Here is a 22,154-nt window from a genome sequence, read left to right on the forward strand (position 1 = left end):
GCTAGTGGCGGCCGCGAAGGACTGGAAACGGTCGCGTCGTGACGCATCGGCCGCAGAAATCGAACTTGTGCGAGCTTCGAGAGTGAAGGGAGTGAATATCATTCTTGGAGTGCCTAATTTGGTGGTTCGCGACGATGGCGACGGAAGATCAAGAATATTATGGCTACTACTATGACACTGAAGAAGATAGAGGATTGCTTGATCCCGCATGGGAAAGACAGCAACGCAAGGTAATAAAATTATGTCGTGACATAGTAAAAAACAGCAATGTTTGCATGATCGATTTTCTTTTCTCTTTTTGATCTTATATCAACTGTTCTTATTCCAACAAGCTCAATGTCCTAACAACCGTCTTTTTCTCGCATTTTTACGCAGACATTCACAGCGTGGTGTAATTCTCATTTAAGGAAACTTAATGTACAGATTGAGAACATCGAGGAGGACTTTGGCGACGGTTTGAAACTTATGGGATTGTTAGAAGTAATATCAGGAGAAAGGCTCCCCAAACCTGAGAGAGGACGATTGCGGTTTCATAAGATTGCCAACGTTAATAAAGCTTTAGATTTTGTGGCTGGCAAAGGAGTGAAACTTGTGTCAATTGGTGCTGAAGGTACTATGTTTTGGGGGGTGTTGTTTCGCTAGCGGGCACGGACTCGTATATCCTAATCGAGTCTCATATTCCCTTTCAGAAATCGTGGATGGCAACCTTAAAATGACGCTTGGAATGATATGGACGATAATTCTGCGGTTTGCAATCCAAGATATAGCTGTAGAAGGTAAAACTTGGTCATGTCCTAGCGCAATCCCTCTTTAACAACTGCTAAATTAATGCGAATTTCAACCGTAATTGTCGTGTTTTCCGCGTTGTTTGTAAATAGAGTCGTTTGCAAAGGACGGCCTGCTACTTTGGTGTCAGCGGAAAACAGCCCCATATAAAAATGTCAACGTGCAGAACTTCCACACAAGGTAGAGTAATGGTTTTATTTGTATTTATAAATATGGGAAATAGTTACCGTCGAATGCATGCAGTGTGTTTATGAATTTGCATGCACATTTGCTAGCTGAGTATGCAGTGATCAGTAGATTCAAACTGTATTTACTGTCTTGCAGCTTTAAAGATGGGTTGGCGTTTTGTGCTCTTATTCATCGACATCGGCCGGACCTTATCGATTATAACTCTCTGAGCAAGGTTTGTAGACAATGTCCCCACTCCCCGCGTAGCGGCTTTGTGCAGTGAACGATCGCTTTACGTACTCCAATAGGGTGTGTCAGTTATTGTATGCGTGTCATTTTGCATGTAGGCGTGATCGCCGTGTATTTTCGTGATCACTTCTGCTATCATTAAAATAACGGGCTTTAGTGATTCTTATCAAGACCCAATATAACTTCAGTTTAAAAAAACTTCGAGTTTCGTGTTGAACAGTGCTACTTGGTCATGCATGCATGCGTACAGAGCTTGTTAACTGCTGTTTAAAAAATTTATTTCCTGTGCAAAACATTGACCATTAAAGGAAACATTCGGCCCGTAAGGACCTCTTTAGCTTCGTATGTAAATAGCCCACTTCAGATCATGTGATATTCTCTGGGGAATTTTCCTTTATCTATCTAAAAATTATTCATTAATTTTCACGTGGATATGCTTGAATTTCAAAGAGAGAATTCTCAATGATAACATCACATAGACTGAAATGGGACAACAAACAGACGAACCTTCTCAAGAGGTCTATTGTCTAATAATGAAATGCTGTTTATTTTTGTTTCCCTTTTTACTTCCAAGTTCTTTCCACTGCTGGAAGACTTGCTATTTATAAAGACATTGTTTAACATTACAGGAGGTCTTAATATATTTTCATTTTTATTTTTTTTTTCAAAGCAAATTCTTTGAAGAGTTATTTTTATTATCTCTGGAAGTTTTAACTGTTTTTAGTCAGGGATGGATCATTAAAATTTTTGGGAGGGATATAACTTGAAAAATTTGCCAACTTTTTCAAGATGTGTTTTCTGTGACGTAGCGCCTTTAATAACCATTCATTCAATTGAGAAAAATGTAAAAAAGCAATTGAAGTTGACTGCATGGTAACATCTAGAAAGTACAGTTTGATGAAAGTGATAACAAACTTGGCAGAAAGAATTAAGATGGAATCTGCCAGGACTTCGAGTAGTTATTGGACAAATTTACTGCAAGCACCTTATTGCAAGCTTTTGTGTTACTGCTTCAAAGATCTTATCAAAAGAAATCTTTTCTAAAAACACCATACATCGAAAAACCAATTAACCAAGTTCCACTGAATTCCACTGAATCGTTTAAAGGTGTTTTTACAAAATGGCTTCACATGAGATTTTGCTTAAAGCTTGTGAACTTTGAAATTCATTTTCTCAGACTCTGATAAGAAATTGTTGTTGGTGTTATCACGGATAATTACTTACATCTTTACCTTTTATTTTAAGTATAGGAAGTAACACAATAGGATTTAAATTATTCTGGTACTTGCTTTTTGTCCACTGAACTTCCTGGTGGGTTCTGTCTTAAAGAAAATGAATTATTTTGTGTAACACAGACATGTATGTTGCAGTTCAGTAAGTTTTATTGTTGACCTGACTTGAAAATGAAAATTAATCAAACTTAAAGCTTAGCTGTTTATTATATTCATTTTTTTTTTCATTTTTATCAATAGGAGACTCCCTTGGAAAACTTGAATTATGCCTTTGATGTTGCTGAGAAGCATTTGGACATTCCAAGAATGCTTGATGCAGAAGGTAAGCTTGGTTTCTAAACTTCTGTATGTCATCTGGTCACCAGAGAGGTATGTCTGAATAAAAATATCTAATGAGGTCATCACACAATTGCCACAATTTAAAGTTTATGACATAAAAATAAAGCAAGTTTCATGTTTAAAAAAAATGTGCTGTCTACTTGTCTGGAACAAGTAAATTTTCCTGCTGGCAGGTAACTAGTCATTCTTACTCTCCTGATAGACAGTGGCCCTGCAGGCAAGGAGTCTGCCAACTAGCTAGGTCGCAAAACATCACAGTACAAGCATACAACTGTTTTTATGCAGGCAAAATGTAAGAGCTACTTGTCTGAGTGGCAAGTTTTTTTCAAGCCCTGAAGCTTTTTTGAAAGCCCTTTCAAGACAATAAAGGATAATATTTTTGTTATAGTTATATCTTGTCTCATGTCACATAAAAGAGAAAAACATTGATGTTCTAGATAGTAAGAGGGTTTGTTGGAGGGGCCGCCAGGGTTAATAATAATAATAATAATAATAATAATAATAATAATAATAACAATAATAATAATAATAATAATAGCCTTCACATTCTTGCACTAATGCTTGTATGGCCATGTATGATTATTGCAGGTACATTGTAAACCAGTGTTGTATTTTCATTTTTGACAGACATGGTGAACACTGCCAAACCTGATGAAAGAGCTGTCATGACTTATGTCTCTTCCTACTATCATGCATTTACAAGCTCGCAAAAGGTTAAAAAACACTAAATAATATCATATACATATGATGGACATCACTAGCAGTGATGTTCTCTGTGCTGATAAAGGTGGAAACAACTAAGTTGGAACCACAGTTTAGTAAATTTATGTCGCTTGTCATTGTAATGATGTATTGTATTGTGTATCACATGGTGCTTGTACTGAGATAAATATCATAAGGTGAGCAAATGTATCATTGCATATTTCCTATGGTTTTTTTTAATATGATATCAGTTTTTGTCAGTTCTTTGTAAACAACTTAAACTTGGGGAAGGTAAACATTGTGTTGTCACTGGATGAAACGAGTGATTTTATTATAAATTTTGTAAATTCTTCAAAACCATGTAATTGCCATGCTTGTTCTATTCTGTTAGCCCTTGAAAAATATATGTATGATTATAGTTCCAGATTGTAGTTATATTGTGGTTTAAATTCATCTTTGGTTTAAAATTTTTCAAACCATTGTCTCAGATTATGATAATGAATATGAGACAATGAGAAAAAACTGGTTTGAAAATTTTTTAACCCTAGATAAATTTAAACCACAACAGGTACATTCACGTAAAATTTTACAGATTTCATTTACAGACTGATCTGTTTGGAGTGCTAATTGCTACTCCTGTCTTACTGTACATCTTTTCTCTTGTAATATCTAGGCTGACACTGCAGCTAAGCGTATTGGCAAAGTACTTACAATTAACAGAGGTAATGAGAAGATGATGGAAGACTACGAAAAAATGGCCAGTGATGTATGTATCCTCAGCTAATATATCAAAAGCATTTATCTTGAAGAAATGTTTGCCACCGGATTAGTTTCTGTCTTAGTACATCTAATCCCTAAATTCATCTTTGTTTAAATTAAATAAATCCCCTTTTAATTCCTTTTTTCTGCAAAGGCAAATTAAACAAAAATAAGTCCAGGGTAAACTATTATGATAACCTGAAATTTGTGGAGTACTGTCATCTTAAAAATTAACTCAAATTTTGTAAGCTGTCATTTCAAGCCTTAGCCCTTCGCAATGAAGGAGGTGGTTTGCTTGTTTGTTTAAAAAGTAACAAAACAATTAATGGATGATGTGACAGACTGACGTGGGATACAGCCTGGGAAGTATGGGTAACCAGTGACAGAATAGCATCAAATACAACCTGGGGAGTATAGGTTACCTGTGACAGAATAGCATCGTATATGTTGTGGTTTAATTTTATCTCTGGTTTAAAATTCTTCAAACCAGTTTGGTATTATTTCCCTTTGTTTCAGATTATGAAAATGAATATGAGACAACAGAAAATAAAATTCAAACTGGTTTGAAAAATTTTAAACCAGGGATAAAATTAAACCACAACATATACAACCTGGGGAGTATGGGTTACCTGTTACAGGCTAACATCGTATACAGCTCGGGGAGTATGGGTTACCTGTGACAGAATAGCATCGTATACAGCCCGGGGAGTATGGGTTACCCGTGACAGGCTAGCATCATATACAGTCTGGGAGTATGGGTTACCTGTGACAGAATAGCATCATACAAACCAGGCAGTATGGGTTACCTATGACAGGCTAGCATCATATACAGCCCGGGGAGTATGGGTTACCTGTGACAGAATAGCATCATATACAGCCCGGGGAGTATGGGTTACCTGTGACAGAATAGCATCATATACAGCTCAGGGAATAGCAATACTCCATGATATTGACCTGATGCAATTTTTGAAATGCTTACTTTAGAAAAGTTTTTAGGTAATTAGAGTGGGGGGGGGGGGGTAAATCCTTTCTAACAACCTGTCTGGTGTTGATTTGTGTACAGCTTCTTGATTGGATCAACAAAACTTTACCATGGCTCAATAACAGAGAAAGTGATGGGTCACTGGATGATATGCAGGTATAAAACAGTAATAAAGCTTGAGCTTCAGAACATGTGATAGTCAAGTAAGATAAGAACCATTTATGCATTTCCATAGTCTGTAGTGAAAGCAAAGAGATTTCAACTTTGTTCAGCCATTCCACTGCCTAATGTTCACATACATTCATGATTAAGAGCTTGGCAACTCCATCAGTGTGCAAACAGTTGTGATATAGCTTTTTTCTATTCGGGCACTAACTAGTTTCTCTCTCCCTCTCTAGAAAAAGCTTGACGCTCTTCGAGTGTACAGAAGGAGTGAAAAGCCTCCCAGAGTAGAAGAGAAAGGCATGCTGGAGACAAATTTTAACACCTTGCAGACCAAGCTTCGACTTGGAAATCGACCTGCTTATCTCCCAACAGAGGGGAAAATGATCAGTGTTAGTAATTTTTTAACACTTATGTTAATAAAAGTGGCTCGTAATGGTTTGAACACTTCTTTCTTTGACATTCTGTTGCAGCTACACCAGAAACATCAAAAGAGGTTAAACATACCCTATTTTTAACATTTTGAGGATAATAACTTGAAAACTAATTGGTGAAAGCTGTCAGTAATAGAATGCCAATAAGTGTAAGATCTAAACTATTTTGTGCCACCTTAAAAGTTTTTTATTATGAACAAATACAAGCTGAGGTAACACAATTAGGAGTGTAACTTAATGCGATTAACTGAACCAAGGTTCTTTACTAAATATTTATTGTTTTGAGAATTAGATTCACTTAACTTAAATTGGGCTGGCATGCAAAGGAATTCTAACTGTCAATAAATACTGACTGTATCACAGAACTGCTACTAGCTTTCAGTATGTAACATGTGATTGTGTTTTCACAGGACATCAACCGAGCCTGGGGAAACTTAGAAGGTTCAGAAAAAGATTTTGAAGATTGGTTGTTGAAAGAAATGCGAAGGTAAGATCCATTTGATATTTGATATATTTGATTATATTTTTCAATTGGTCTATTTGTTATTAACAAAAACATTTTCCTAATAGATACTGTAGTTATATGTCATTGTGTATGTGCCAATTCTGCAAGTGCATGTTTTATATGTGCAGCTTTCATGCATCTGGGTCTAAAACTTCATCTCTTGTACAGAGCAAAATCCCTTACATGTACAAAAAATATGTGCCGCTGATCCAATCCATGTTATCTATGTCATACTTCGTATCACAAGTTTTCTTTGTGGCTCTTTGGTTATTGGAGTACTTACTGCCAGGATTGCAACACACAGTATTTCACAGTACCAACTGCTCTGAAGTCAAGACAATCTACTTTAATTTTTGGTCTGTCATTCTGTGACAGTAGACACATACACTGTATGTACTAGTTTAGACTGTCCACAGCCTCTCGATTTTTCAACGCAAAAAAGCAAAGGAAGCGAGCGCGAAGCGCGAGCGCGTGGGGGGAGGGGGGCGGGAAGCGGGCGAAGGAAAAATAGAGAGGCTGTAGTCATCTTTGAATAAAAATGGAAGTATTAGACTCCTCCCCTTGTCATTGCCTTGTAATTTACAACTCCGCCACTTGACCTTTCAATTCAATCGGACCAATAAAATTTGAGCGGTAAAGAACTTGTTTAATTGACTACAAGTGTCAATTTACAAAACAACTGCACGTGTGGTGACAACAACTCGTGAGTTTTTATTTCGGTATTGAGGATGTCGTCTGAGACGACTTCTTCAACCCCCAAAAAACCTGCAAAAAGAGGCAGAAAGCCGAAATCAAGCAGTCCCTCCGATTTTTGCAGAATATGCGGGTGATCGTTCGCGATTCGCTTGGGGAACTTCGGCAAGACGGAAAATTTATTTGTCGAGCCAAAACGCAAAGGTGTTTTACGGCGAAAGTTGGCAGACGTCAGTAGAGTGTGTTCATCTTGTGCATCTAAAGCTAGAAGTGCAGCAAGCAATGTTGAATTTATAAAGAAATCTCTAGCGCGATAGATGGCGTAGAATCTCCTACAAGGCAGGTTGATCGTGACCAGCGATTCAAAAGAATGTCACGTTCGCCTCACACGTCTTCGGCGACGCAATAGTTATGCCGGCCAAGTGATTCAACAACATTCTCATTTTCTTGCATTTGTTTCGCCGTAGCACAGTCGGTAAAATTCCAACTACGTCCTTCGCTATACCTTCACAGCTAAGGATTGCCAATGTACCATTATCAACCCTATCTCCCTCTTTTACATTTGAGAATAACATATTCGATACTAAACAAAAAAGATCAAAAGATTACTATTCTCTACTTGTTTCCAGAAAGGCTCAACCTCCCAATATCACCTTCAAATTGCAGAGGGATTTTGATTTCACAATCGACCAAATCAATCAAATCTTCTTATTACCACATTCTGTTGCACTTGAATCTTATGTTAAAGCTTTCCAATATAAAGTTATAAACTTTATTTTTTATACGAATACTAAATTACTTAAAATTGGTTACAGAAGCGATGATTTGTGTACGTTTTGTAAAACTGAGTCAGAAACCTCAAATCATTTCTTTTATAACTGTTCCCACACTAGACAATTCTGGACAGATTTTGCATCATACTGGCACCTACTATCAAAACAGAAAATCCACCTCTCCCTAAAAGATGTTTTATTTGGAATATTTACGGAAAAATGCCCTTTACTTGATCTATTAAATTACTTCATAATTATTGGAAAATTGTTTTTGTGGGACTGCAGAAGAAGTCAAACCCTTCCTAAAATCGAGGGGTTTAAAGCCAAAATTAAAATTAAGTATGAAATAGAAAGTAAAATCACAAAAAAAGAATATTTAAAAAAAAAAATGAATAATTAAACCTATATAATAAATATGTATTATTGTTTTTATTTCAAATGTTACTATCCTTAAGGCTATCTTTGTGTGTAAGTAATAACTTGAGAATTGTAATAGTGAATTGTAATTATCATATTTATTAATTAACTTTATTTTTTTTTTCATAAATAAATAATATTCCTAAAATGTATGTAACTGTACTGTGTAATTAATGTTCTTTTTTGTAATTGCAATAAAAAAAACTACGTCCTTCGAACAAAGAAGGTGGCGAACAGCCTCTTTCTGACCTTTCTGCTCGTCTTTGAGCGACAAAACGTTTTGATATTTCTCCAACGAGCATTCCAATAATCGATCCAAATCACAGCATGTCAATAGTGATGACAACTCGAGCAACCGCAAGATGCCGCCTGCAAGCAATCATGATCGGCCGTTGTCAAGGTGATGACACTTTTGCCGCCTTTCAACCATTGGGAATTTTCCGTTTCTGGAGAAACGGGAAATTCAATATTTCCAAAGATGTCTACAGCCCCTCTATTTTTTTCACTCCCCGTCCCCCACCCCATTGCTTCTTTCGTTTTGCGCTGGCGTCCGGTTCTTTCGCCGTTCTCACTGTGCGCTCATCGATCGAAAGAAACACGAAAAAATAGAGGGCTGTGGACAGTCTAGTACTAGTTGGTAGATATGTACATGTAGTGCATGTCTTATAATCAAACTGTTTATTTCTGTTTTGCACAGAATGGAACGACTTGATCACTTGGCAGAAAAATTCAGACACAAATGCAATATCCATGAAGCTTGGACCTCTGGCAAAACTGACATGTTAAAGAAAGATGATTATGAAAAAGCTACATTGGCAGATGTGCTGGTAAAGAAATAAAAAATAAAAGTGGTTGCATATAACTTACTTGTTGGGGAGAGCAAAAAGCAAATATGGTGCAAAACCATTTTAGAGGTGTAAGCATTTTAGCGATGTAATTTCCTTTTAAAATTCAGTGGTTTCAAGTTCTTCGATAGGTTACACATTCATCAATTTTTATTCTTATGATAGCTGCTTGAATTTCACTTCTGTCAGAACTATCAGGGTAAATAAAGGTGCTACTTCAATTTTTAAAAAATTAACTAATAAAAACTAAGTCATGTTTAATGGAACTACCCACATGAAATTCTTCCATTTAACTTCCATAAAATATAATCAATGATGGCATAATTCCAAATAACTCAAAAAAGGTTGACCTGTCGGAAATAGATTGTTGTTTTCTCTTCACTAAGTTAATTGTAATCAAAATAATTTCCAAGAAGGCAAACAATATGATTTAAATAATAACATACACTGTGAAATAAGAGGATGCTAGCTGGGGTAGCCTGACACCTGCTGCTATATTTATCCTTGTTTTTCAGGCCTTAAAGAAGAAGCATGAAGCATTTGAAAGTGATCTGGCAGCTCATCAAGACAGAGTGGAGCAAATTGTGGCAATTGCCCACGAGCTTAAGTAAGGTTAACAAAGTTTGTCAATAATGAAAGAGCCTATGGCTCTAAGCTCACAGAGCTTAGAATTGGTTCTGGCAGCTTAAGTACTTAGTAAACTGATTTATGTTGGACAGGTACAGTGTTGCGCAGTGAAATATAGGCAGTCATGCGGGTCAGCCACAGAAGCCTGGCAGAATTTCCTTATGTGCCAAGGCATATTCTGTCTACACAGTGTAGACAGAATCTTTACTATAAGCTTTAATGCATAAACAGGGGCAATAGAAGTTAATTTGACACTTTCTGGCATGGGTGACCCTTTCAGGAGCTATGCTCCTGACAACTAGTAAGTCTCCAGGTCACAGAAACACGCAAACCTGCATGTCTCAAAAAGGAGATTGTTCAATTTTACATATCTTTATTAGTTGTGAAAGTTAGGTGCCTCTTGCTGGCTGGCACTACAACCCCATGCTCTCAACAAAAACTGCCCATCTGGCAACCTAGCCATACAAACCTAATAGAAAGCAAGTATTTGTAATAGTATGACCCAGAGGCTGGTCTGTCAAACAGACATTATGTGCAAAAACACTACCTATGTGATGAGAGGGCATTCTATTAATTGATGGTTGGTGCCTGTGTAGTCAAACAGATTGCAAGTTGCCAGTAGCCAGTTACAGGTTAATGCCAATCCATTGAAAACATACCAACAAAGTTATTCAGTTACTGAAAGGATCAACTATATTAATTTTTTACTATTAATTTCTTTCTTTTAGTGAACTGGGTTACCGAGATGTTGATTCAGTCAACAAAAGATGCCAGGTACATTATTATGATTCTGTTTTGGTTTTGTAAATGTACATACACAAAGAAGTCCATGCCACATGGTTGTAAGAACCAATTTTCATTATTCCATCCAATTTTAGCAAATTTGCGATGAATGGAAAGATCTTGGGCAACTAACAGAAGATAGGCGGTATAAACTTGAGGTATGAGAAACAATTTATTATTTTGTTGGAGTGGTGTACATCTGAAAAGTAGTATTTTAATGAGATAACAACTGTTGCTGTTGTTATTTACAGTCACGTGAGACGATATTGATGAAACTGGACTCCTTGTTGTTAGAGTTTGCCAAGAGAGCAGCGGTATGTCTTAAGCATCTATCTAGTACATTTGCGTTCATTCAGTAAAGTTAAAATTTGAAAAAATGGAGTACAAGGTAAAAATACATATACAAAATTATGAATACATATATTATACATGCATATTGCTGTACTTGTGTTGTCTGGCATATTAAACTCGCCTCTCTCCAGATTGTTTAAAAAGGCTGGGTGCTGGTAAGGAAGTCTAAAAGTGAAAAATGCTCTAAATAAGAATTTGTTGTTGTACAAGATTTCTTGCCTATCAGTGCTAAGTTTTTCTTTCAATCTTATTATTACTACTATTTTCTAAAGCTGTTCAACAACTGGCTGGAAAGTGCACGGGAAGATTTAATGGACATGTTCAGTGTGCATACTGTTGAAGAGATCACGGTAAGAAATTTGTACCATTACCTTCTTTTATCAATTTTATGGTCTGTCGATCAAACTTGTATATTAAGAACTAGTGGTCATGTACAAATAAGGATTGGGGAGCCAGGCAGTTCAGCAGTTCCTGTGCTCAATGTCAGTTTTATTAGTATAAGGCAACTCAGAGTATAAGCAGTCCCCTGGTTGGGAAGCTAGCCTATTGCTGGTTATCGCAGCCATAGACTCACTCATTTATACCCCTGGGTGGAGAGAACTACTGTGGAAGTAAAATGTCTTGCCCAAGTCTACAACACAAGGATCCAGCTGGCTGGAGGTTAAACCCAGACCTTTCCATTGAGATTCCAACTCATAAAGCCATGTATTATGTAATTACCAACAAAAGGCAGACCATCGATGGGAAATTTTACAATGCAAAAAAAAATTGTGTGATATCAAACAAAGTTATGCCTGGATTAGGATATTGTAACACTTAACATTAAAACAAACTACTAGCTTTTCTTCATTTTTACAATGAACACATAAAAGAATATAACATAATAATGTAAAAATTCCAGCTTTATGCTTGAATTTGATGAAGCATTATATGATAGCTCTATTTTTAAAAATGTTCTAGGAACTGCAAGATGCTCACCAGGTCTTTAAAGAAAATATGCCAGCTGCACAACAAGAGTTTGATGCTATTATGAGTATTAGTAATGAAATTGAGGGCATGAGTGACCAGGAAAACCCTTACACTAGTCTAACTAAAGAGGTAAATTGATTATTGAATTGCTTGATGCCTTAGTGCAAATATACCTCAATCCTAATAACAATATTGAAAATTGTATGACGCAAATTAAGTTATGTATAAATATGATCAAATGTGCCTTACAAAATGTGATGTATGCAAGATTCTTTTCAAGGCTATTGCAGAAGCTTGTTTTTACAATTTCCTACATGTAAGCTTCAACAAAACAACAACTTTGGTGACTCTCATCACTTGACAACTAGGATAAAGTGCCTACAATTTTTTTTCTTTGTATAATTTAGCAGAATTATTAATAGTATTGAAACAAATATTAATGAATTTTAAAAGGCTCAAAATTCAATAGTTTTGAGCCTAAAAGATGAGGCTTTTGGTCCTAAAAATGGTTTCATTGCACTAAGTGGGCTTCTAAGGCAATTCCATCGTACAGTGCTTGCGAGGGGAAGGGAGAGGCGGAAGGGAAGGGAGGGGAAAAGGAAAATTTTTTTGAACAAAAACAAAGAATATTTATTAGTTTCTGTAAAACAGATACAGAATTATTCCTGAATAACTACCATACCAGATTTCAAAGTGTCACTTTCAACTATCTTTATATTCCATGCACATAATACCATTCAGTGAAAACCAAATATGGTAAAAAGATAAATAAACCCATTTGCCAGCACACATAAAGAGTTCGTAAATTGTGAAATTTATGTGTTTCCTTGCACAGGAAATTTCTCTGACCTGGAGTGAAGTCATAGACCTGATTCCCAAGAGAGATGAACTTCTTGAAACTGAAAAAGGCAGACAGAAACGTATCCTTTATTAGTATAAATCTACTAGTGTTCTATCACGAATGCTGTTCTCTGATTGGCTATGCTACTCACTATCTATTTGCCCACATCAACTATCACCCGATAGAAATCTCGAGCTCATAATCTAATTGTTAATTAGAATTCCTTCAGAGCCAGGTGCACAAAGACTCCACTGGCCAGAAGATGATCCTCTTTTAATCTCCTGCTATAACAAGTTATAGCATTGTGAGCAAAAAATGTGAATTGGTGCTTGTTCAGCTTGTCTGTCAATCAGATGAAAACATTTTGAAGTGATCAGCTGCTTATGAGAATAGGACAGAAAAAATGTTGAAAGATGTTGCTGTTAAGGTGTGAGTCTTCACTTGTGAAGTCCCTAGCATTTTATTATGGTAAAAGAATCCAAAGTAAAGGCAATGTGAGTGCAGAAAAAAAAAATTGTAGTAAAAAATTATTAAAATAATAAGTTTTCAAGTAGCATGTGGGAGAAATATCCATCTTCCCTGTGGCTACTAGTAAATGTTACATTTGAGCTAAATTACTGCTCTAGCTAATATCAAAGATAACATGCTTGACATGTTGTCATACACAAACCTTTTACAGATTTTTAACTTTTCTTGATTTTCGTGAAGTATAAACAAATCATGGGTTGTAACTGTAGAGACATGAAAGTAATAGTTACGAACATAGAACAAACACAAAGTTTGCATCTTGCTTCCAGTTTGTGGTGTTGATTGTTCACCAAGCCTGGTTACAGGGTGAGAAGAACTTGCATTCTTTTAAATTTTACTAGCAGGTAATAGCGAGCACAAGAAACTTAATAATGAATCACTGGGAAAATAGTGTAAGGGACCCACAAGATTTGTTCCTTGACTAATCATAGGAAATGAGACGCTTCGTTTGGAATTTGCACGAAAGGCTAATTTAGTTGGACCATGGATCAATGAACACGAGGAGAAGTTACGAGCTATTGCTTTGAAAATGCAAGGACCCCTGGAGGTATGATTTGTTGTCATCATGTTAGTAACAACATCACTGTAATTTAGTTTAGATTGTGGACTGTAGTTAGTTTTTTTGCTTACCAGTGATGCTCTAATACAAGCTGCACTTTTAGAAAAGCTATCTCCTAATATGGAAGCTCAGAAGATGACACAACAAAGTTAGACGTGCATTTTCATTACTTACTCCTTTACGTGCATGGGTACACATACAGGCCTCCAACCAGATAGTGCCATTGACTACGGTTGGCTGCTGCTCTTTCAAAGTGGCTGAATGTCCATCCCCTGTAGTTTGAAATCACTGACATTTATGTTTCGATTGTAACAAACTTAAACTAACAGTCTGTTAGGCAGAAGGCACTTGTTACACTTCAATTCTTGCATATTCTTGTTTAACTGTTTTTTTTTAATATGGTAGATTAGACTTGTAAGAGAAATAAGTGCCCAGCTCATGCCGCACTGCTCTGTTTGTGCTAGCCCTTACCTATTGGAGGTGGAAGTTTGTTCTCCCACACACCACCTATGTACATAAATCAGTTTCTATTCATGACAGCACCATGATAGAAGACAAGCAACTAACACTGTCATTGTCATGCCAACTAGAAAACAATTTAAAAGAGCACTTTACCAGTTTTATTTTTCTCAGTGCGAATAAATATTACTTAATGTGTTACTTCTTCCTCTATTATGTTAAGTTTATGTTAAGGATGTCTTGCTGTCATTATGAGCAAGATGACAACCATGATCAAATGACTCTACTAATTAATACCAAGGGAGCTTATGAAGAACTTTTGCAAGACCCATTGCCAACGCTTAATGTACATGGTAAACTTAACAGCACTACTCTAGTGTAGTCAAGTTTACAAAGTAAGACCCTGACCTGTACATCAAACATTCCATATTATCCATTGCGTATCTACATCTACTGGTATGTTTTTTTTTTTGTAATTTGATTTTATTATTATTATTATTATTATTATTATTATTCCCTTTAAAGGAACAACTGAAAGCTGTTCAAGGACTTGAACGAGATGTTGCTAGCTACAAACCTCAAATGGATGAATTGGAGCTGGTAAACCAGGTAAGTGGAAGAGCAGGGAACATTAGCTATTTTGCAGACTTTTGAAGTCAGCTGCTGCTTTTTTGCTTTAGAGATGTTCTAGAGTTTAAAATATGACTTACCAAATATGTGATGTTTCTTATTAGTTAAAGAGACCTTGAATTGATCAAATCTGTCCAAACAGGTTATTCATGATCTTTTTCTTAGATCATTTGCATTTTTATTATCTAAGTTCTGTAAGACTTAATGATGTAGCTTTGTCATTAAAGATTATTTTTTATCATTATTACCCGTGGAAGATTGTGAAACCAAAGTATCTTGGGAAATATTTTCCAGCCATAACAGTAAAATGTAACTGTGGCTTTGATGACAAGTTAAAAATATATATCTAATAAATAACAAATAAAAAGAAGTGACTTTAATGTGGATTGTAGACCACTGGTTATTTAAAATTGACTGTTGATATGAACATTTAAATGTAGTGACATGTCACAAATGCCATCGTGCTTAAGACAAATGTGTGTTCATTTACAGGATGTACAAGAAGCTTTAATCTTTGAAAACCCTCACACGGAATACACAATGGAAGTAAGTACAGCAAACGTTTAAGTCGTGTCACATGATCAGAGTCCTTTAGACAAGGGTAATAAGGGTGTTGCATTCCTACCATAAGTGAGCACTCTTTAACAGCACAATATTTTCTGGCATGTGCTGTGTTGTTTCCCCTTCTACTAAAAAGGATGTTTTGGTCCCCTAGTGTAACAATTGTGCTAAAAATCAGCTCTTACATATATATTAAGCAGGTCTGGGGGGGCACTAAAAAAAGGTTCTGTCACTTATGCAAAGGATGAAATCTATAGAATGGAGTAGAATAAGACTTACTTTGTACATGGTTGTTTTATCAATTAGACTGGTTTATGTAAAAGCTGTGTTATGTATATAATGTAACAAGTATAAAGAATAATATAAATCTAAAAAAAGAAAGAACTTTGTATTTTTCTAAATGTTCTTTGTTGTTGTCATCATAATAATATTGATAACAGTTCTTATTAAAAAAATGAATAATAGACATATATCTGCTAATGACATCGCACTGCAGAGTGCACAAGTAAGTTGTTTGAACCTGGGCACAATCAAAATAAAAGAAGAGAAAATGCATTAACATAAACTACAGCCAGTCCCTCAGGTTTCTCAAGATCAGTTCAGTGGGCAAGCTCATGATAAAATTACTTCACACCATTTTCCCGAGTGCTTTACCACTCGACTGACTACTGGTAATTACAGCCCTACTATTTATGACGATAAACTTGTCTAATTTTTTTCAGGCACTTCGAGTGAACTGGGAACAACTTTTGACTGCCATTGCTAGAAATATTAATGAAGTTGAAAACCAGGTATAAATAAAGTAGTATTAGTCTATTGTTTTATTCTATAACTTAGAAAGGAAGGGAGCAGGGTTTTTTATTGTAAAGACTGTAAATGGAAGACTTTTGGAGTGCAAATAAGCAACAAAAAATAGAAGCAGACATATTTTCAGTTACGTTAATTTAGTGCTAGGAAGGTGGAGAGATGGGAGGGGGGAGGGGTGGCATGTGTCCCTCCTTGACCACCTCTTGTAAAATCTTGTTAAGGTAATAAAAGAAGTGGAAGTACCCGGTAGTTATTTCAGGCCAGACATTGGATACAACAATTAAACAAATTTAACAAAGCTATTTGCAACATCCAGAGTACAAGTGCTCTGTACTTTTAACCATGCTTCTGTAGATAAGTGATCACATGATTATTCTAACTTGTTTAATTGGTATAGATAAGCACTTATTGTTTTTTGTTTAGTAAATGACTACTAACATAGTGTAACATTTCTGTAAATGTAGTATGTACCCTGATAAATTTACAATATGCTGTAGTACAATTACAACTCTACTAACACACTGTCTCTGTACGCAGATTCTTACCAGGGATTCCAAGGGCATCTCTGAAGAACAGATGAAGGAATTCCGTAACTCATTCAACTTCTTTGATAAGGTTTGCCACATTAAAAATAGTGTTTGCACAGAGCTTTGTTGTTCTGTTGGTCTGATACTAGAATTCATGTGAGGCTAGGTCTTGTAAAGTGCTGTTGATTTTTGATGTTGTTGACCAAAGTTAAAGACAGGGATAAACAAGGGGACAGACCACGGCAAGCTTTCACTTGCCTGTGCGACTGAACTCAAACAAGTGACAGTTGATGCAGTTGAACCTCTCGGCTACCCTGGCACAATTAACTGTCTGTTGTAGAAAGGCCATGAGTAGAGGTTCCACTATATAACTAAACTGTAAACAATTTTTCATTTGACTTTTAAGTTGATCTCCATTGAGGTTGTAAAAATGTCAGTCACCAACAACAGTCCTTATCAGGAAAGGACAGTATCTACAGAGAAGCTATGTTATTCAGCTCGTTCTTGGCACAAAGTACTGTACATTTTAAGTGTGGTTTTGAAGAAGACCCAAATCAAGGAATGCCAAGTACTTTTGTTATAGATTACGTGGCTGCCATGTCCTGTATTTCTCAAGCAATTTTCAATCCCCTTCAAAAGTTAAACTTTTGCTGCGATGCCTGTCTTTGTTTTGATTGTCTCTTTGTTTGTTTGTTTGTGTTAGTTTCTGTGGCCTATACTCCCTAAAAACGTAAGAAAGCTAAACTCACACCCACCGGAAATGCACTTGTTTTTTTAATACAGCATCTAAAAGTGATGCAAAGTTATTTTTTCTTTAGGATGAAAATATGCGCCTTGAGCCTCACGAATTTAAGCAATGCTTGGTTAGTTTAGGATACAATCTGAAGGAGGGAGACAAGGTTTGTCATTTGTTTTTTTTTTTCTTAAACTTTAAGTGTCATTCATTTGCTCAGATATAGTAAACTTACACTTAACCACTCCGACCCTTGACCAGGTAATTAAATTGGATGTCGTCAGATGACTTTTCATTTTGTACCTCATTTTACAAAGCACTCTAAGCTGTGCAGCAGTTGAATCAAACATGTGGTGGCCTTGTTTTCTGATATGTTTGCATCCAGAAATTCTTCCAGACCAATCAATTCAAAGATAACTTCGTGCATTATGGTTTTCAGTGGAAATACAATCATAACTACAACTTGGGACTGCACTTACCTGTTCCCTGAAACTGTCCCTGAATCAAGTAAACTTTCTGTATTATCTCTTTGTGCTCGTATTTTAGCGAGAAGATCTTCAGGAATCTCATTGCACTTACCATTAGGAGTATTCACACCTCACTACAAGTTGAAAACAAAACCGTTTACATTCAGAAGCGCATCAAATTTTCACTTGTCAATTTAACTCCACAGGGAGACCAAGAATTCGAACGACTCATGGCAATTGTAGACCCGAACAACACACGACACGTGACTTTTCAAGCATTCCTTGATTTTATGACCCGAGAAACGGCTGACACAGACACCGCTGAGCAGGTCATGGACTCCTTCAGGATTCTTGCCGGGGACAAGGTTAGCTTTTTGTTATTCCTTACATAAGTTGCCTGCTGTTGACAAAGAACATTCTTTTCCAGTGCGTTTTGTTAACAACACTAAAAATGCGAAAGAGAGAACAACAGTATTGATCAGCGAGCTACAAACAATTTGAGGAAGGTTGTTGTTTTGTTTCCTGAGATTGTGTGGTGAACGTCTGCTTAACCAAAAGAAATGTCATTTTTTTTTTGTTTCAACCTTCCTTTAATATTTTGAATTTTCTTGGAGCCCCTACGGATATCTGACAAATGGCCAACGTCATATAAATATAGAATATATTGGGTACTGTTGTAGTGAACTGGAATTCGTCCAAATACTTGAGATACAACAGAAAGCTAGCATAAGCGCATAACCCGACAGGTTATGTGTTGGTATTACCTGACGGAGCAGAGAACAACACAGCTTCTTCCAATGTTCATCACAACAACAGGGTTTTTCCATTCTTTATATCTATTATATATTATAAGCAGACATTTGATTGGTTCATATTACCTCCAGAGAGTGGTGGCGTGGTGTACTGATGGTTGTAGAGTTTTTGATATTGTTTCATTTTTCTGATTCAAATGTAATGACGTCTCTGTTCGGTTGCCCTCAATTCAGCTGATTGATTTTTATTTTCTTGTACACATTAGATTTCCACTAATTTCTCTTGCTCTTGTGTTTCAGCCTTACATCACTACAGAAGAATTGAGACGTGAACTTCCACCAGATCAAGCTGAGTACTGTATTGCTCGAATGGCGCCTTATGAAGGAGCTGATGCAGTACCAGGCGCTCTGGACTACATGTCCTTCTCCACTGCACTATATGGCGAAAGCGATTTGTAATATTGAAAACACAAACTCTTTTATATTACTGTACTGCGATATTAGGGGAGGGCGGTGCGGGGAGTTACACAAACAGTTTTCTGGTAGTGTTTAGTTTCTAAATTATATAGTATACTTCGTGTAACAAAGTCGTATGTACAACGGTGTGGGTGATAGACATTGCTTTTATTGGCTTCATGAAACGTTTGTTTGCTTTTGGGACAGGAAAGATCATGTTATGTTTCTGACTTAACTTAGAGTGGATTTTTTCCTCAGAAATATTCCTTCATTGTTGGAAATATTGCCGCTAAACTGTATCAGGTTGCATTTGTTTGTTTGTTTATTTTTTCCAAGTTTTCCCACCATCTTCTCATTTGAGTTTGTTTAAGCAGTAAGAATACTTCAGTCAGGAAAACGAGGAAGATTCGATTTGATTTCGTTTGTTTTATCCTAACCAAGGTCGCAAAGAACACTAAACATTGTTTCTGCCTGTCTTTTGGTCCACAAATGATAGTTGCAGCTATAAAAAGTAGGATGTTTTGAGTACAATTTTAAAGGGCTTCCGTCAACCATAATGCCTTGTCCTCAATTACGGAGCATTGCGGAAGGGATAACATTCATCAGATTACATCGTGTTTTTAGCGCCCAGTATCCAGAATTGGAAATAGTTTCTTTAACTGATTTAAATGTCTTATTTGTTGCGATTTCGCGATGTTCGTGTAACAGTAACAACAGAGGCTCGCAAAGGATACTGTTAGACGGGTGTACCTTTTACGCCTCGCCGCCTGAAGATCACTCCTTTGACCTTCATTTGCTTGTAATATTAGGTTCATAAATTGTTGCTGAGTAGATACCACAAAACAAGCTAGCTTATTCCTTAATTTAGAACTTTCATTGAATTTTCCCACCAGTTTGACTGCAATAGAATCGCCTAATACCTAGTCCCTCAGTTCCAAAACCACATAGCGGTTTCTTTCTCTGCTATTCCGAGAAGATTCCCCTTACTTCCGTAACATAGCTTGTATAGACACCCGTAAGTATTTTGATTACAAATATAAACTCCTGAAAAGTATACGAGGTAAACAGTGAAATTAAATTTATAATAAACTAACCACATGTGTTTTCGTTTTGTCTTGTTGCGATATACCTTACTATAGGAATATAACGAAGCATTTTAACAACGCGAACAAAATGTACGCGTAATAAAATTAACGCGAATTGTCAAAAATTTATGTTAACATGCATTTAATTAACGCGAATTCTCGTGTGGTGTGTGCTTACATGCAGTTAACTAACGCGAACTTGTTGCGTAGTAATCTTTATAGCAAGCTGCGCTCTTCAAAAGACAAAACAAGAACGTCCAACATCAGAACTTGAGGTTTAATTCCGATAAACCATACATAACAAAGATATTTAAACAGACCAAAAAGTGACTAATATTCAATGCATGGGTCCAGGGATGGAATACATCCAGTCCTGGCGCTTTCTTCTGCCTCTGCTATCCCTGCAGCTTTGACGGAGAAGTAGATGACGTGTTAACACAACTTACCCGGTGTCTTAAAATAACAATGCTGTAAAATAGAGTGATTTTAATGAACAATGACTTAAATTAAGGTACATTAAATTAACGCGAATTTTTAAAATTCGCGTTAATTACATGTATCGTTAATTTCCTATAATAAGGTATACAAACTGAGATCTCTGCTTGCGTGGTGTTCACCCATCCTTGGATTCCCAGCGCCCGGGGAAAGAGTGCTGAATGCTGCCTACTGATTGGGCGGGAGAAAATCCTTTGTATTACCATCCAATCGGCGGCTAACAGGTCTACAGTTCGTTTCGTGTGTTTTAATACCAAGCATACACGAAAGCTTGCTTGTTTCTAAGGTTTTGTTCGAGAAGGAAAGTTTCGCCTTGTAACTCCTTAGACTTTCTATTATGTCCTTCGTCTTTATTATGACGAGCTGGGACGACCCCTTGTGACTTGCGTCGCTCGTTTTCGCGACTGAAGCTCTCTTCGCTCGCTTATTCTCGATCGTGTCTGCGATCGAGACGTATGTTTCAGCGACTTCAGGAGTGTGTTTGTGATGTCATAGGCTTGACGGTAAAAAAGTTTTTTAGGGTTGCTAGAAAAAGAGACATCATTTATTTACGCAATCAGACAATGACCCTTTGAAAGAGGTCAGCTATTTGTTCAGTTAGGATCAGAATTAATGGTCGCAGTTAGAATCCCAAACTCAAAAGTGAAAAGAAGGAATGCCCAACCCCCCACCCCCTCCCCATCTTTAATATAGAATCCCTCAGTTTACTCGTCCTCGACGTAACTACCGGAAACGGGCTTTGAGAAAGTTTAGTCCTCACCCCGGGCCCCGCAACGGCCGAATATATGAAATCCGTATAGCGGTATACGAAATCTGTGACATCTACATAATATTTAATGATAAAATAAAACTTTAAAATGACAGGTCTTACACGACTCCCCATCCTCGGAGACCCAGGGGCAGTTAGTGGGGCGAAACGAAGGAAAACCGGGCAGAAATCGTAGCGACGAAAGTTTTCAAGCCCGGTTTTCCTTCGTTTCGCCCCACTAACTGCCCCTGGGTCTCCGAGGATGACGACTCCCACGTCCTCCTGCTGGTCGCCTTTAGGCTGCTGAGTGAAGGACTTCACGTAATCTAGAGCGATTTATAGTGTCTTAAATGGCATCGTGTTTGGTAACTCTTATCGGCTAATGTTTGCTGCAAGGTCCATTAAAGCCTTTAAAGTTAGGATCTATAAATGGATCGAATCAGTGGATTTCTCTTAAGGCTGCATTTATTATGTATCCTACAGGGGGGCAGAGGGGGGGGGGGGTCTCAAATTTCTGGAGCAAAAAAAGGGGGGATATGACAATTGTTTAAATATCTCCTGGGGGGACGCTTATTTTTTGTAAGATTCTTTCTAGCTTTTGTAATAGTTTTAAAAAGTGAAAAAAGAAATGATAAGTACAGCAGCTTCTTTTAAGGATTGTAAGCAACACGGGTACCTCTATTATTCTAAGAGACTATAGTACCCATTTTGAAGTTTTTCAAGTAGTGTG

At 36.8% G+C, this 22,154-nt stretch overlaps 1 protein-coding gene across 1 annotated transcript; it reads left to right on the forward strand.

Annotated features, from left to right (window-relative positions):
• The first annotated feature begins 39 nt into the window (after positions 1-39).
• Positions 40-20,189, forward strand: LOC144635133 (alpha-actinin-like). The gene is made up of 27 exons (XM_078494200.1): positions 40-230; positions 376-610; positions 690-776; positions 879-966; positions 1,111-1,189; positions 2,676-2,757; positions 3,402-3,487; positions 4,150-4,242; positions 5,299-5,373; positions 5,616-5,771; positions 6,224-6,300; positions 8,899-9,028; positions 9,562-9,653; positions 10,402-10,447; positions 10,552-10,614; positions 10,708-10,770; positions 11,080-11,157; positions 11,768-11,905; positions 12,612-12,696; positions 13,577-13,692; positions 14,689-14,772; positions 15,286-15,339; positions 16,077-16,145; positions 16,699-16,776; positions 17,507-17,587; positions 18,095-18,253; positions 18,941-20,189. The coding sequence occupies exons 1-27, from the start codon at positions 135-137 to the stop codon at positions 19,097-19,099; spliced, it is 2,649 nt and encodes an 882-aa protein (XP_078350326.1). The 5' UTR covers positions 40-134; the 3' UTR covers positions 19,100-20,189.
• The last annotated feature ends 1,965 nt before the right edge of the window (positions 20,190-22,154 follow it).

This window comes from Oculina patagonica, chromosome 13 (assembly GCF_052425735.1).
Source record: "Oculina patagonica isolate OP01 chromosome 13, crgOcupat, whole genome shotgun sequence".
Lineage (NCBI taxonomy): Eukaryota > Metazoa > Cnidaria > Anthozoa > Scleractinia > Oculinidae > Oculina > Oculina patagonica.

Bases quoted from the DNA above. Each gene is read 5' to 3' on its own strand.
- LOC144635133 (XM_078494200.1), top strand. From the start codon at position 135: ATGGCGACGGAAGATCAAGAATATTATGGCTACTACTATGACACTGAA. The intron at 777-878 runs GTAAAACTTGGT...GTTTGTAAATAG, and splicing joins CCAAGATATAGCTGTAGAAG to AGTCGTTTGCAAAGGACGGC. The intron at 9,654-10,401 runs GTAAGGTTAACA...TCTTTCTTTTAG, and splicing joins GCAATTGCCCACGAGCTTAA to TGAACTGGGTTACCGAGATG.